General features: G+C 44.8%; 1 protein-coding gene across 1 annotated transcript in view; it reads right to left on the bottom strand.

Annotated features, from left to right (window-relative positions):
• The window catches only part of NIBAN1 (niban apoptosis regulator 1), a 65,950-nt gene extending 51,425 nt beyond the window's left edge, over positions 1-14,525 (bottom strand). The window contains exon 1 of the mRNA XM_051624377.1: positions 14,463-14,525. Within this exon, the coding sequence (XP_051480337.1) occupies positions 14,463-14,517 (55 nt within the window). The 5' untranslated portion in view covers positions 14,518-14,525. The remainder of the gene's footprint in view (positions 1-14,462) is intronic.
• Between the last annotated feature and the right edge of the window lie 475 nt (positions 14,526-15,000).

The following is a 15,000-nucleotide window of genomic DNA, read 5'->3' as shown; positions in this document are numbered from 1 at the left end:
ATATCTAAGGTGGTAATTGAGGTGTCAATACCTCAATTAGTACATTTAACAGTTGGCTTTCATAGCCCTTGCCTGTGTAAGAACAACTAAGGAGCTCCAGTTCTGTCAGTCTCAGTTCTTCCATCATGGGTGTTCATAATGTTCTGCCCATCAGTCCAGTCTGAGCTGCCATCAAGGTGGATGCTGATATTTCCTTTCTTTTTAGAGAAGAATATGGTGCTCTGTTTTGTTTGTCCATATCAAAATTTAAATTATTCATCCTTCTGTGTTTTGTATAAATGTTTTATTTAGGGAACTACAAAAAAAAACCAAACAAAAACCACCAACAACCAACAAACTTAAGAATGCAACAGCAAGAGCTGTTAAGAATAAAAGAAAATAGCTTTTCTGTGACAGGAGTTTTATCTGGTAAATCTACATATATGAGATTACATTTTGACTTTCTAAATGCAGAAGTTACTGTTAGTAATGCTACTTCAAAAGTATTTAGCTCCTGTCTGCTCAGCTACACTGCAAGCAGCTTGTCCCAGCTCAGCTCCCTGGGGAAGCAGCCAGCAGCAGTCTCATTTACAGACCCCCAACAGGGGGGAGATGCTGAAGGCACACCTGTGGCAAAAGGGGTCCCAAAACATGAATGCTAGTGCACGTCTTCAGCTGAAAAAGTAAGGTTTTTATAACAATAATAAGCAACTATGATTATGTGGCGTTGCTGTGAAATTTCAAAATTACACAATGTCTTTTTCTTTGTGTCCTTCCCCAAACTCCTCAGTTAAGGGACTGCAGAAGAAAAAGGAGAGCAGATGAGATGGTCTGTGCAAGTCTGCAATATCCCCACAATGCCTCTAACAGAGTAAAGCTTATTTTGAGTCTCATCCAAACCTGGATTCCTCCAGAGGCTGCCTGCATTTACTGACTACAACTCCATTTCAAGCCATGTCTGCATTCTTCCATGGTGGCTCAAAGTTAGCCTGTGTCTTTCCAAGACACAAACACAGGGAAAGCTGCATAAATCCATTTTCTGCCTTCGTTCAGGCTGATGGGATTCACCAGCCCAATGAAGTGTAGGATAAGCACTGAATTTCTACTAAGTATTTTCCCTATGAGCATCCAGTGTGGCTTCAAAACATCCCCAAGGGCTCCAGAATATACAATATACTTTTGGGGAATTTTCTATCTCTTTCCATTACTCCTAAAGACCTCTTCATTTCTCTACTATACAGTGCAACCATCTCTTCCAGCAAGATGCTACTAAGGCATGAGCAAAACATCTTTGTACCCTGGGACATTATTTCTTCACTATTTACCCTTTCCAGCACCCCTGAGCAATTATTTCACCAACAGTTTCACCATAGGTTTTGCATAAAACCAGCAGCTCCATCCAAACCAGGCAGGCTCTTAGTTAACTAAAAAGCAGATCAGCTAAAAGGATGATTGAACAAGAGCAGGCCATGGGTTTTGGAAAAGTGCATTCTCAAAAACCGCCCAAATGATTCCTGGATTCTTCAGAATTCCCTACACAAAACCACGGCCACTAGAAGAGACAGTGTTGAAGAAGCACATCCTATGGACTCTGCTTTGCACCGAGCTTGACTAGCAGAGATGCACCAAACCTTAGAAAATGAGTCAGTCAGGCTGAACCTTCTTGCTCCAAGAGCTTGGGTTTAAGTTGAGTCACAACTCTTCTATCACATGGCTCAGAAATTCAGAGGTCAGGACAACAAATCACAGGCCTCAGATTCAAACACGCTGGTTTCCCGTGTTGCTTGCAGGCATGACCCTCTGAGAGACACATGCGTTAGCTAACAGCCACAAAAAAACATAGTCTAGGAGATTATGGTCTTTTTATAACCCCTCTAGAATCAGTTGCAAGGTCAGGTCCTTATACAGTCATTATTTCACTTCTAGCAGTACCCTTGTCGCTAAGAGGGCAAGATGCAGGTCGAAGATTAACAGGCATTTTTGAGGCAACCTCTCACGTTTCCACAGCTGCTGGGCAAGAGCCACCAGCACCAGGTGGATGCTCAGCACCTATAAAGCCAAACTGAAGTCTGGATGCCAACTGAAGTACTAAAATTTACTATTTTTGCTTGGATGTATTAAAAAATACCTGCTTCGTGTGATCGGAAAAGCCTTCTGTGTGAAAAAAATCTCCTTCAAGAAAGACTAGTACAGAGCAATGTGAAGTGAGTTGGAGGAGGTGGTGCAGCCCTGGCTTCAAGATTGACCAGATACCCTAAAAAGCTTTTCAAACTTTATTTCTTCAAGTTTCTCTAACTTTATAAAGTGCTGTATCTTGAAATAGAAAGAAAACAGAATTATAGTACATAAAGAAACACAGAAGATAGAAAATTAAAACTGCTTCACTAGCCAGCACATTTTTTGAAGTTATTTAAATAGAAACAAAAGTACTTAAAATGCATTAGAACTACCTTTTTTTTTTTTTGCAAAACTGCTCTGGAAAAAGTTTTTAAACATACACTCTTCTTTGCTTGTCTGCTGTATATAAATTGTTTATCTTCTGGTTAACATATTATTCAGTCTGGAATGATTACACATCAGGGAGATGCCTAATCACCTAATCTTTAAACTCTTCAGATCTGAAAAAAGATCCCCTGGCATGGTTTATGAATATAGAATGGTGTCAGCTGACAAATACATGGCACAGTCCATATTATTGTGGCTGCAACCAAGAACCACATGAATCAATGTCATGGGCTTGTTTTTTACATTATCTAAGACAACAGGACTTTTGAAGGAAAGCAAGAGCATGTTCCATAATCGTGAGAATCCGCTATGAAGATAAAAGAAAATTAGCCACATAACATGGTAAAGAAAATACAGAATACAAGCAATACTGCATTTTATCAGCAGCATGCACTTCACTGAAAGACTCCATAAGGTTTTAAAAATCAAATAGCTGCTATGAGAAGCAACAGTGAATAGAAATACTGGGATTTACAACTAAAACTGGACAGAACTGACAAAGAAATATTTTCAGTTACCATAACCATATTGTTTCAGACTTACATCAGACAAAAGCTATTTCAACAGGAAAACCTGTCTTAGCCAACAGCTGGAAAACTCATAGCTTTACTCTGGAAGGAAAGAGGACTTATTACTTTTTGCAGATGTCTCCATTCCCACCATCCAGAGGAGGCTGACACTCTGAGCAGAGAGCTGGGCCCCAGCTGAGGTGCAGCTCTCACGTCCCGCGGCAGCGGGTCAGCCCGGTCGCAGCGCCACAGACGCTCAGCCTGACGTGCTGTGTGGCATCCTCACATGCAGCTCTACACCTGGTTTTGGTTCCATGTCCCTTCCAACAGCAGGACTCCAGACAACTCCACTATGGTAGGGGGCTGGGTTTAATTTCTTAAACATGACACTTTTGCAGACAATGGCGTTAAACCCCAGGCAGACCCGGCTGCCAGAGCACACCCCCTGGCAAGGCTGATTTCAGTTCTGATACACAAAACTTAACAGTTGCCAGGGCCAAGTGTTGCAGAATGAGCACCGTTCAGTTGACCACACCACTTCCTCCTGCCTAAGTATTGAAGACACGCTAAGGAAAAACCATGTAGCAAGATTAATAACTAAAAAACCACAAGCTCTTGCTCAAAATTACCACGTAGCATTTGATACTCCTGCCAACACACTGGTTTTGTATGTTTGTTTACGTTGGTAACCCATTTGTATCTCGGTGTGGTATCACCATTAGACAGCCCCATTCTGGCAGGAGATGTGCTGAGCAGCTCAATATTTTTTCCACACATAAAGGAAGTCAGTGATTAATTCAGATGTGGACCTTCCTTCTTCATTCACTTCAGACCCAGCTTCTCCCCCCAACAAATTTGGCACTGCTTCTCACCAGGCTACTTCAGCTTATGATTTGCCACCACTACTTGGTCGTGACATTTCCCTGGAAGTGTTGAAGGGCAGGTTGGATGGGGCTTGGAGCAACCTGGTCTGGTGGGAGGTGTCCCTGCCCATGCAGGGGGGGTTGGAAGGAGATGATCTCTAAGGTCCCATCCAACCCAAACAATTCTATGACTCTATGACCTTTTCTCCTCCAAAAGCACTATAAAAACCACCATCAACTCAGATCAGCTGATAATGTGGATGACTTGGGGGCTCATCCTCACAGACACCTCAAATGCAAACCTGACACCTACCTGTGTACCTCCCTCCAGCCATGCTCACAGTCACTAACCTCACACACTTGTGTCTATGGTTTTGCTGCTGCCTCCTGGGCTGGGAGCAAAGACTGATGAAGCACAAGCTGCAGTGGTTAAAGCTACTCTTCTTTACAATCACATATAAAAATACCATTTTCTAATCAACTTCATACAGTGCCCGCCCCATTCAATGTGAAGCTCTGAAAGTCTGTGGTGTGGCAACCTGAAAACAGCAGGGACTTAATTTATATTTAGGTGGCTGGTAAATGCCAACCTGAAGAACTAGATCCTGTCTCTGTGTCTGCTACTATTTGTAAAGCTGGACAAAACATGTCACTTATGGCAAAAGCTCCCACATGGCTCCTGGTGCTGAGCACCTGCAGTCATAGGACAGCACAGCCCATCTGGAAAGCTGGGGAGAGCATTAAAATGGCCACTTCCCTGAAAAATTTAGCACCGTGTTTGTCAGGCCCCAAAGTAACAGCCATAACTTCCCATTTTTGAAATCAAATACCACCACATCTCACAGCATCTCAGCACGAAGATCAGCTGATTGATGCCTGACTGCACTTTTGTAGCTTGGCAGGTGTACAAGAAACCTCAGGGGGGAAAAAAAAAAGAATAAACCCAAACAACAAATTTGGGGTTTCCTATTGAATGAAGCCATTAGAAAAGCTGCCTTTGCATCCTGGTCTCACCTAAAGTACCAGAGGTGAGTTCATGGACCTTTTCAGCTAACAAAGGAAGCTTCTGGTAAGTAGCTGTGTTGGCTTTTTGGCATTGCCTTTGTCTATTTGCTAGACTACACAGAGAGCAAAAGTGGAAACAAGGGGGCTTAGCTCAGCAAGTAAGCACTGACAGTTGACAGAACCCCTTCCCACTCATTTCTGGTTTCCCTTATTCCAGCCCTACAGCCCCCAGCCCTTTCCTCCTCTTGCAGGATATGCCTGAGCTGTTCAACAGAACATCCAAAGAGAAGAAAAACACGTTTGCTTTAGCTTAGTACTCACAGGGGGAAAATAAATAAATAAATAAATAAATAAATAGCTCATCCATTTTAGCTGCAGATTTATCAAAAATGCAATTTGAGGCAGACACTTAGCTTGGAAACTTTGGTCTGAACAGCTGAAGGCTGGCAAAGCCCCATTTGCAACTGAAAGTAGTGTCTGACAGACTACATTATGGACAATGATACTACTTTACAGAGTATCTCTAAGAGACAAAGAGCATTTTTCTTTTTTTTTTTTTTTTCCTTTGCACAACCCGTGCCATTAAATGTTTGCCTGGGGATGAGGAAGCCTTGCCTTTCCTCTAGTGTGGCCACTACAACAGGTGGGTCCGCTGCAGAGGTTGACCTTGCACGGAGGAGGGGCACAGGGTCCTGATCCTGGCACTCAAGCAATAAACCACCAGGAAAAAGTTTTGCCTCACGCTGCTTGGACCACAAACGCTCTTGGCAAGGACCAGGAGGTCCCCCACACCACAACCAACATGCAGCTCAGGTGGAGATGACCTTTTCTGCAAGCTGCCTGTGGCAACACATGAGTCATGGTCAAAACGTGCACTGCCCTTGGAAGCACAATACAGAATTAATCTGGAAAAGACAGCAGCACTGTCTGACACCATTACTAGTGATCTCCTTACCAGTCCTCCATTATTTGAAAAGGCATCACTGCTGCTGGTGCTGTCAGCAGAGAGTCCAAATACAGGGCCAGGCACTGATGGGGGTGGCTTTTCTTGGCAAGTCCCCTGGCCAGAAACTGTAATGGGGAGGATGCACCACATGCACTGCTTAAGCAATGAGATGTAGAAGAAGCAACCTGAGGATCAGCTGACACACTTGCTTTGCCTAAATCTCAACAGCAGAATTTATTCTGAAGGACACATCATGGCTCCCTCCTGGGAGGAGATGTAAAGCAGGGAGCGAGCCAGAAATCTCTGCTGCTCTTTCCCACCCAGGGCCACTGCACTGCTGCACCCCTTGGCTGCAGCTTTCCCAGCTGATCACCCAGTGCCAGGCATGGCCAAGGGCAATCCCAAAGGAGCACAGGCTGCTCCCACCTCAAGGGTTGGCAGGGCACTTTCCCAGATCCCTGAGCGTGGCCACCACCAGCCTGCACCTGCCAGCAGCAAACACCCACCAACCCCCTGGTCACACTCCCAGGGCTGAGGTGGTGCTGGTCCCTGTCCACACGGCACCCACCACACTGGTGGAGAAACTGGGGGGACACTCAGCTGGTCTGGCACTGAACAGGGATTGCATGGAAACACCAATCATGTCATCCACAACGAAAGCATCTGCATATGCCTTAGGGACCGTGCTGCTCAGGGCAAGGCAGAAGAACAGGCACAGAACCAAGATCATCACAAACAACATCAAGAAAGTTATTTTTAGTAATTATTTTTTCATTAGAAAATTTATTTAGAAAATAAATTACCATCCCTTACTTCACCAATTTCCTAGAAGAATTTCAACGATACAAAAATAATCTACGTATTTTTGAAAACCATATTGCTAAAAGCTAAAAGCTTTTTAATCATCTAACCAGAAGAATCCAAGAGTCAGCCCTGCTTTTGTATTCTACTTCCTGATATTGCCAGCTAAGACATCTGCCTAGTTTTGAAACAAAATATGCAAGGACTAAATAACACCTTTGGTAGCACTACAATGGCCTAATATATAGGTTTAAAGCTTTTATTGCCATTGAAAGTGTAAGAGCAACTGTTCACATCTAAGGTATTAACTGGTATCAAAGAAACAAGAAGATTAAAGGCTTATGATTTCAAATGAACACGTAAAAAAATACCTGGAGAAACTAATCCACCAAAATCTTAGGTTATGGGTATCAAGTTAAGTATTAGTATAGAATTATCACCAAATGTTTTTTGTATGTAAGATTAATAAAAAAAATACAAGGCAAAGTTTGTAGAAAACCCAAACAGGTGAACCCTCTTCACACAAGTTTGAACCATTTCCACAAGCTCTAATCTTGCTTTGATATCAGAGTTGGCCTCATTCACCACAGTCCTTTAACTGAAAAGCAACTAAAATGCTTGCACGCATGTTCAAAAACTTGAAGCCACTTTCAATTGTTCTTTAAGAGTGAAGAGAATAGCATGCTGATGATATGCAAAGGAAAAAGCTGTAGAAAGAAATGCTCCTGCACGTTAAAAGCAGCCATGACCACATTGCTTATGAAGATCATCCTCCCTGATCTAGACACAGGCTTTTCAGCGGCTACTGCCCAAAGGCATCAACAACAAAGCTGCTTTAATCATCTCAGAGCTTGCTTTGCTTCCCTTAATATCAATAAAAATTCTATCAGATGCAAAGACCATCTTATAATTTGTGGCCAAGCTGCACTAATTAAAGAACCTCTAATCTTCAAGATGCTGGAAAAGTACAAAGAGAGCAGCAGACTCCACACTTAAGAGTGTGCCTGTCAAATACAGGGGTTGTTTTTGCAAATGTGAGCATATTTCTCACTTCTTCTGTTGAGAAGCTCTTCTGTTGATACCTGTGCTTAATTCAACACTGTACATAGTGTCTTCTACACACAGAGGAAAAGCACAAAAAATGCCACATGCCTTCCCCTACCACCCAGTGGTTGGTTTCCCTTCACTGATACTACCCAAAAAAGACCTTCTTTCCCAGAAAGAAACCACCTTTCAGTTCCCAAACCCAGGCTCTGTAGTAAGGGTTACACAGCACATAATTTTCAAGGTTAGTGCTTGTACAAGCAGCAGGGTTTGCTCTGGTGTGAGGGAGCACCAGGTGATCCTTCTGAAGGTGCATGGAGCCCAGCCTGGTTTCCCAGTTGCTTTGGCAGAAAAAGGAGTTGTGCCACAAAACAGGTAACAGAGATTTCTGGCTTTATGAAAACCTCAAGCCATTTACATCAGGTAAATGGGATGTGATCAGGGACAATTCTTTTCTTGACAAACTGAAAAACAAAATCTTCCCTAATGCTTTGATTAGGGAATTTCTTCACTATGCCTGCTGCAAGACAACATGACCGTAAACTTCCAAAATTGCTAGCAATGCTTTTGGAAGATGTTAATAAATGGGGCTGTGTGAGCACCAGAATCTGAACAGAGAAAGGATCATAGAATCCTAGAATCCTAGGGGTTGGAAGGGACCTCGAAAAATCATCTAGTCCAACCCCCCTGCCAGAGCAGGGTCACCCAGAGCACATCACACAGGAACGTGTCCAGGCGGGTTTTGAATGTCTCCAGAGAAGGAGACTCCACAACCTCTCTGGGCAGCCTGTCCCAGGGCTCTGTCACTCTCACAGTAAAAAATTTTTTTCTGATATTCACCTTAAACCTCCTGTGCTCCAATTTGTATCCATTACTCCTTGTCCTATCACTGGTCATCACTGAAAAAAGCTTAACTCCATCTTCTTGACACTCACCCTTTACGTATTTGTAACCATTGATGAGGTCACCCCTCAGTCTCCTTTTCTCCAAACTAAAGAGACTAAGCTCCCTCAGCCTTTCCTCATCAGGGAGATGTTCCACTCCCTTAATCATCTTTGTGGCTCTGCCCTGGACTCTTTCAAGCACTTCCCTGCCTTAATCTCCCAAAGCTGAAATCTGGAAGTTACCAAGTACAGTAGATTTTCTCCAAGTTGGGTGGTAAATACCTTTCCCATCAATCACATCCCTGGACACCTCTTGCCTGCATTCAGTCTGAAATAGGATGAAAATCTGCCACTGGGTCCAACAGCTCTCTAAGGACTAAAACTTCCCGGAAGGCAAGTAAAGCCAAAAGCATTTTTCTTCAAAATCTCATTTCTTAAGGTCTTTAAGAACTTGGACACTTAGCAAGATGAATATAATGAAGAACAGAAATTCGTATTTATTGACATTTGAATTTCTTACCCATTTCACTTCATTGTATTTCATTCTATGGGTATTTTTGTGTATTTAGATTGGACTAGGTAGTACTTGCTAAGTACTAACCTGTGATCATGAATTCTGGATGTGTTTGTAACAGAGAATACTACTCTGTCTCTTCCTTAGATTTTGGGAATCACAGAAATATCCTACCAGCTTTTACCATAAACCTCAGAACATGAAGATGAAAAGCACCCCCTAAGAGCTACACAGTAGGTGCTGGTGAGTCCAGAGAGACATGACACTCCTGCTCTGTATGAGGCTACAGCCACATTCACCTGTGGAAAATGAAAGAAAGAGGATTTCCAAAATACAGCACAACACAGCTTGTGACAGGCTGAGAGAAAAAGCACAAAGTGCAGCCAGATTTTTTTTACAGACCTTTGTTATACTTGCAGTCGTACACTAAATTAAAACCAGAAGGACTACACAACAGCTTAACACAGAAAATCCAATATCCAGTCTGAATGCCTGTCCAAAAATGGCCAACTTTTCCACAATTAATTCCAAGCTATTCTTCCAACCTCCAGCACCCCTACTCGAGGCTATATGCACACCAGCTGGCTGCTGGCAAGACTTTCACCCCAGCACTCTGCCAGGCACTTGGGTGCCTCCCAGTTGGTAGGACTTACCTCCATACAACCAATGGCATTTATTCACATGGTGTCCTGTCAAGTGTGTGACTGATTTCCTTATCTTGTCTTTTAACTTAAGGATAAACGAGGCTCCTCTTCAGTCTCTAAAACTTGAAAGGCTAGGAGGACTCCATCTGCTTTTTCTAAGTACACTGCATCTTGTAGCAATGCAAAAGTGCTAACCCCAAAAAAGAAAATAAAAAACCTACATTAATTAGTACCACACTGAAATTCACAGGCAAAACAAATGACTAGAAAGAAATTTCTTACAGACGCTAAGCTTTCACTGTTGAATGAAAAGAAGAACAGCTGGAAGGTCTGCTCAGAAAAAAAAAGAAGTCCTGAACAATGAAGAGACCCAGAGGGTGCATCCCTGGGTGCTGCAGGGTGACAGCACCATCACCACCTCCCTCAGCTGGGCTGTCCCGTCCGCCTGGGCAAGGAAAGAGACGGAACAGAAGGGAAGCAAGAAAGGAAGGAAGAAAAACTGCCTTTAAACAAACAAATCAAAAGAAAATGACTACAAAGCCTTGTCTTCTGGACAGCTTTGCATTTCTAGAAATGGGTCAGCTGGATATGGTCAAGCACTCTGAGCACCTTTAATAAAAAAACAACCTTCAGAGAAGTTCAGGCTTTTTGTATGCTAAACTCTCCTGAAGATGTACCTGTTGGAATTACCGGTTTGCTTGAAATCTCTCCACCACTCCCAATTTAAAAAAAATTGATCCCAACAGACCACACATGACAGAGCAGAGCCTGGTCCCCTACTACTGCTGCTGAGACTGCAGAAATAGAAGATCATGAAGACTCTCAGGGCCATTTCTCCCTTCTCCCTGCTGTGAGATCTGCTTCCCCAATTATTTCTTGTCTAATATTAGACACCCAAAGCAAAAACTTTCCAACAGCAATCTCAAAACCTCTGACACAGTCTCTCAGGGAAGACTACTAAGTTGTTTTAACAGGCACTTTGATCTTTTTCCCCAACTTCATGATTGCACCCTAAGTCCCTGCTCCCACTGTACACTGCTCCCTGTTGGGTGTAACACTCATTAAATACCAGTAGACAAATCACACAGCGAACACCTCCCATCACAAGTTCAGCCCATGCCTCATCAAACTGAAAGTATGAATTTTTTTAATAAACTCTTTTCACATGGCTAACTCCCAGCCTCCTAATTAGTACTGTCATTTTTTTAAACTCGATCTACTTCACTCATATCCTGAAAAATTCCCACATGGTCCCCACCAAAATCCTACAAAGAAGGATTATCTCCTCCACAAGTCTCTCCTTCTTTTTTAAGGGCTCTGTCCAAACCCTAGAGGAATTACTATAAACATTTATTTTCATTTTAGGGGGCTTTAAATAATTTTACTGCTTATAGTGTGTGCATATTTAAAGTATCTTAAATAAATGGGAAAAACAGTTTTCCATAGGTATGGCTGAAAAAAACAGACTCATGCTACTCTGAACAGAATACACCTTTGAAACTGTTGACGTTTCAAGACCAGTAACACAGCAGTGCATATGGTCTGGTTTTCTGCCCCACTCCTCCTTGCTGGCACTACATGGCCTCCTTCTCCCTCCTAAATATCTTCCACCCCTGGCCCACTCTTCTCCCAGCAGACACAGGCTGTCCCCAGTACTGACAGGAGTCCCTGCTGATTCTGATTTTTTCCACTGAATTTACTGTTCCATTAATTTCCTTCAGGTTGAGTAAGGAAAATTGGGTCTTGACTTTTTTTTTCACAATTTCATCCCATGATCATGACAAATTTACATTAATTTCTGCTTTAAAAAGATGAAAGATTTTGTGATGGCTTGCAAGGTGTAACTTTGTGATAGATAGATAGATAGATAGATAGATAGATAGATAGATAGATAGATAGATAGATAGATAGATAGAGTTTCTTAATGCAGAGATTTTCTGAGTAGAAAAATTGTTTGTAAAACATTGCCATCCTCAAATAAGCCTTCAGGCAGCTTGTGAGGTGCCTGTCCCTGATTCAGACTTCACAAGGATGGTCCCTGCCCTTGCAATTTCAAACACATCCTCACATCTATCGCACTGCAAGGACCACTTGGAAAATGGTGTCGTGGAATCATCCATTCTCTCCTCAGGCTTTCTTTGCTGCAGGAAAGGTCAATTGCCAGGTCAATAATTACCTGACCTTCAGGTAGTGCCCAAGATACTGCCCTGTGGACAGGTATACACAGCTCTCAAGGACTTGCAATCCAGCTGATTCAGTACTCCCACTTCTTCCTTGAGCACACAGAGGCTGAAGCAGGTTTAGGTGGAAATGACAGCTTTTGCATTCAGTACCCCAGACTGTGTAGGATGTTTTAATCATTTTCTCTGGGATTTATTTCTCCTAGTGGTCTGACAAGGCTCACGCTTATTCACCTGCAGGGAACCAACCACACAGAGCATCTCCCAGGCTCTACCTGGGGCTGCTTGTGCTGAGGGCCATGCTCTTGCTGTTTTACATAGACATCCACACCTATGGTTTCACTTTTTTGTAGGTTTGTTTTTTTTTTTGGTTACATAATTTTATGTGTCACATAATTTTTGTCCTTGTCCTGTTCTCCTCTCATCCCTCAAACAATGTAAGCAGATTTCTGGAAATTAGAAAAACTGTAGATCTGTACATATATTGATGAAGAAACCGTATCAGTTTATTACTGCAAACAGCATCCACTCCTTTAGCTCTCATTTCCATTCATTATATTGTATTTTAGCTTAAATGTTGTCTAAATAAACTACAAGGCTTTACAACACAGGGACACAGCTTCAGACAAATTAAATGATCATTATAGCAACAAGAAATTAAACCACACCACCATGAAAACAACCACGCAGCAATGCTGCTACACATTCAAGATCTCATGACCTCCTTCATCACTATGGCTCCACTGACAAAAAGCAGGTACCTCACTGCCCTTTGCACTAAGCCCCTCTCTGCATCATCTTTGGAGGAAAAAAAAAAAACCACAAAACAAACCACAACAAAAAACAAACCCAAACTCCCACTTGGACAGATAAGCAAGGTCAGAATCTTGCAAACTCTGGCCTCAAGATGAGCAGTGGGCTTGGTGAGCGGGCTGAACCACACTCTCTTTCAGCTGAAGATGCTTCTTAGAAGTACTAATTTTACAGGCAGCCTCTGTGCAAAGTGCCTCATTATTTTTCAAAGCAAAAGTTTAGAGCAGGGGATCCTCACAGCGAGAATGGCAGACTTGAGCCGGGGGATAAGCACCATGTTTTAACTCTTTTTTTCACAGTGAGTTTGCTTTTATCAGTTGCCTCAGAAAAGATGTGACAGTCACTAGAGATGTGTCTGAAGAGCTGCCCAGCTCTCAGCAAGGCAAAGGCACCCTCCCTTGGAGTGACAGGGAAGTTTCCAAGACATCCAGCCAGTCCACTTTCACACGTGTCTGAACAGATACTGATTTCCCAACCCTCCAGCATGAGTTCCCCATTCTAGTTCTAGACCATGTCCAGGGTAAAGACCTGCACAATTTCCTCTTGTACAGTTGTGTGAAGATAGTAAGCTCCCTGAATCTCCTTTCCCCTCTCCCCCAGGAACTAGACATCAGCCTTTTCAGGTGCTTACAACTGCCCTCCCTCAGCCAGGGACCAGAAAACCCGAAGTGCTGAACTCTGGAAGTGCAGATTTTGGCTGCAGCATGGAAAGGGGTATAAAGAAAAAACAGAAACCCATGAGGATTACACGCTCGTGGCTCTGATGGGACCTGAAACCACCCTCAGGAGGGCAGAAGAAAATGTCACTACTGAGGGGACACTGCAGAAGAACATTGGCATGTGAGGCCCGCAGCTTCGCCGACTGCTTTCTGGGTGAAAGCCATGAAATATTTGGAAGTCTCACCCACTATGGGAATCTCCTGAAAGATCCACTGTCATTTCAAAAAGCGTCCTAACAGAGAAGCAGTTCAACATTTGCACTCCCCCTCTACCACAAAAAAAAAATAAATAAATGCCCCAAGCAACAGAATAAAAGGACCCGCTGGGCTGCGGGCACCACCCGGGAGTCACCCCATGGTCTGCATGAATCATCAGGGCTCCGTCCGATCTCCTCAGTCCAGCAGGCTTCAGATGCAAAACACAGAATATACCGCAACAGGGCTTCCTTTTCACATGCAAACTTTTATTTTGCTTGTCGATCTCCAGCCTTAAAATTTGCCTTGTAAATGCTTTACCTGGTGTCTTAACCAATATTGAGCCAAGACAGACAGGCAAGAGCAAGATCTGTTTCATTTTTTAACGACCCAAATAGCGAAAAGCCCCCCCAAAATACAGAATTATGTTTTTTGTTGGGTTTTTTTTACTAGCTTGGGAGTGATATGCATACATTTAAAGGCATTTTAACTTCGTTTCCTCTCTCCTAACGCTTTAAGCGAGACAAAACACTGTCCTTACCCAAGTCTGAAGGTTCACCTAAACTGCCCACCCGGCAGTTTTACCCGTTTCTGCAAAACGTCAGGCCGCAGACAGGGGCCTGGCGGTCCCACCCACCCTGGCAAAACCTGGGGCCCCAGCAGCGGCAGCTGCCGGAGCTGGGACCTCCCTGTCACACCCAGGGGTCCAGGTCCCTCCACACCCCTCCAGGTCCCCGCCGCGCTGCAGCTCGCTCAGCGGGGACTCGTCCGGCCCCGCCGCTCACCGACCCCCCGGCACACGCTGCCCCCAGTCCCCGCCGCGCCCCCCGGCCCCGCTGCCCGCTCCCCGCGGGGCCCCACCTCGGATGTAGGTGCACTTGCTCTCGTCCAGCAGGCTGGAGGCAGAGCCGCCCATCCTGCCGCTGGTGCCGCCGCTGCTGCTGCTGCTGCTGCTGCTGCCGCTGCCGCCCGGGGAGCGGTAGCGCTGGTGCTGCTGGTGCTGCTGGTGCTGGTGCTGCCGCCCGGGGAGCCGGGGGAGCCCGGGGAGCGGTGCTGCTGGTGCTGCTGGTGCTGCCGGTGCTGCCGGTGCTGCCGGTGCTGCCGCCCGGCCCGGCCCCGCTCCCGCCCGGCCCCTTTCCCGCCGCCGCCTCCCTCAGGCACCGCCCGCCCGCTCCTCCCGTTCCCGCCCTGCTGTTCCCGCCCTTCTCCGCTCTTCCCTGCCTCAGCAGCCCAGGGCGGCAGGGGCTGTGGGCAGGAGGAGCCGAGGAGCCGCAGACCGGGCCCGCCCGCGCTGCTGTTTCCTCTTGCCCCGCGTCTCACTCCTTAAGCCCGTCTCTAAACCCCCTTCCCCTCGGAGGCACCCCCGGGGCCTCGCCAGGCTTCGTCCCACTGGCTGCAC

The sequence above is a fragment of the Apus apus genome, chromosome 7 (assembly GCF_020740795.1).
Source record: "Apus apus isolate bApuApu2 chromosome 7, bApuApu2.pri.cur, whole genome shotgun sequence".
Classification (NCBI taxonomy): domain Eukaryota; kingdom Metazoa; phylum Chordata; class Aves; order Apodiformes; family Apodidae; genus Apus; species Apus apus.
The sequence above is the reverse complement of the archived record's forward strand: the minus strand, read 5'-3'. Positions and strand labels throughout refer to the sequence as shown.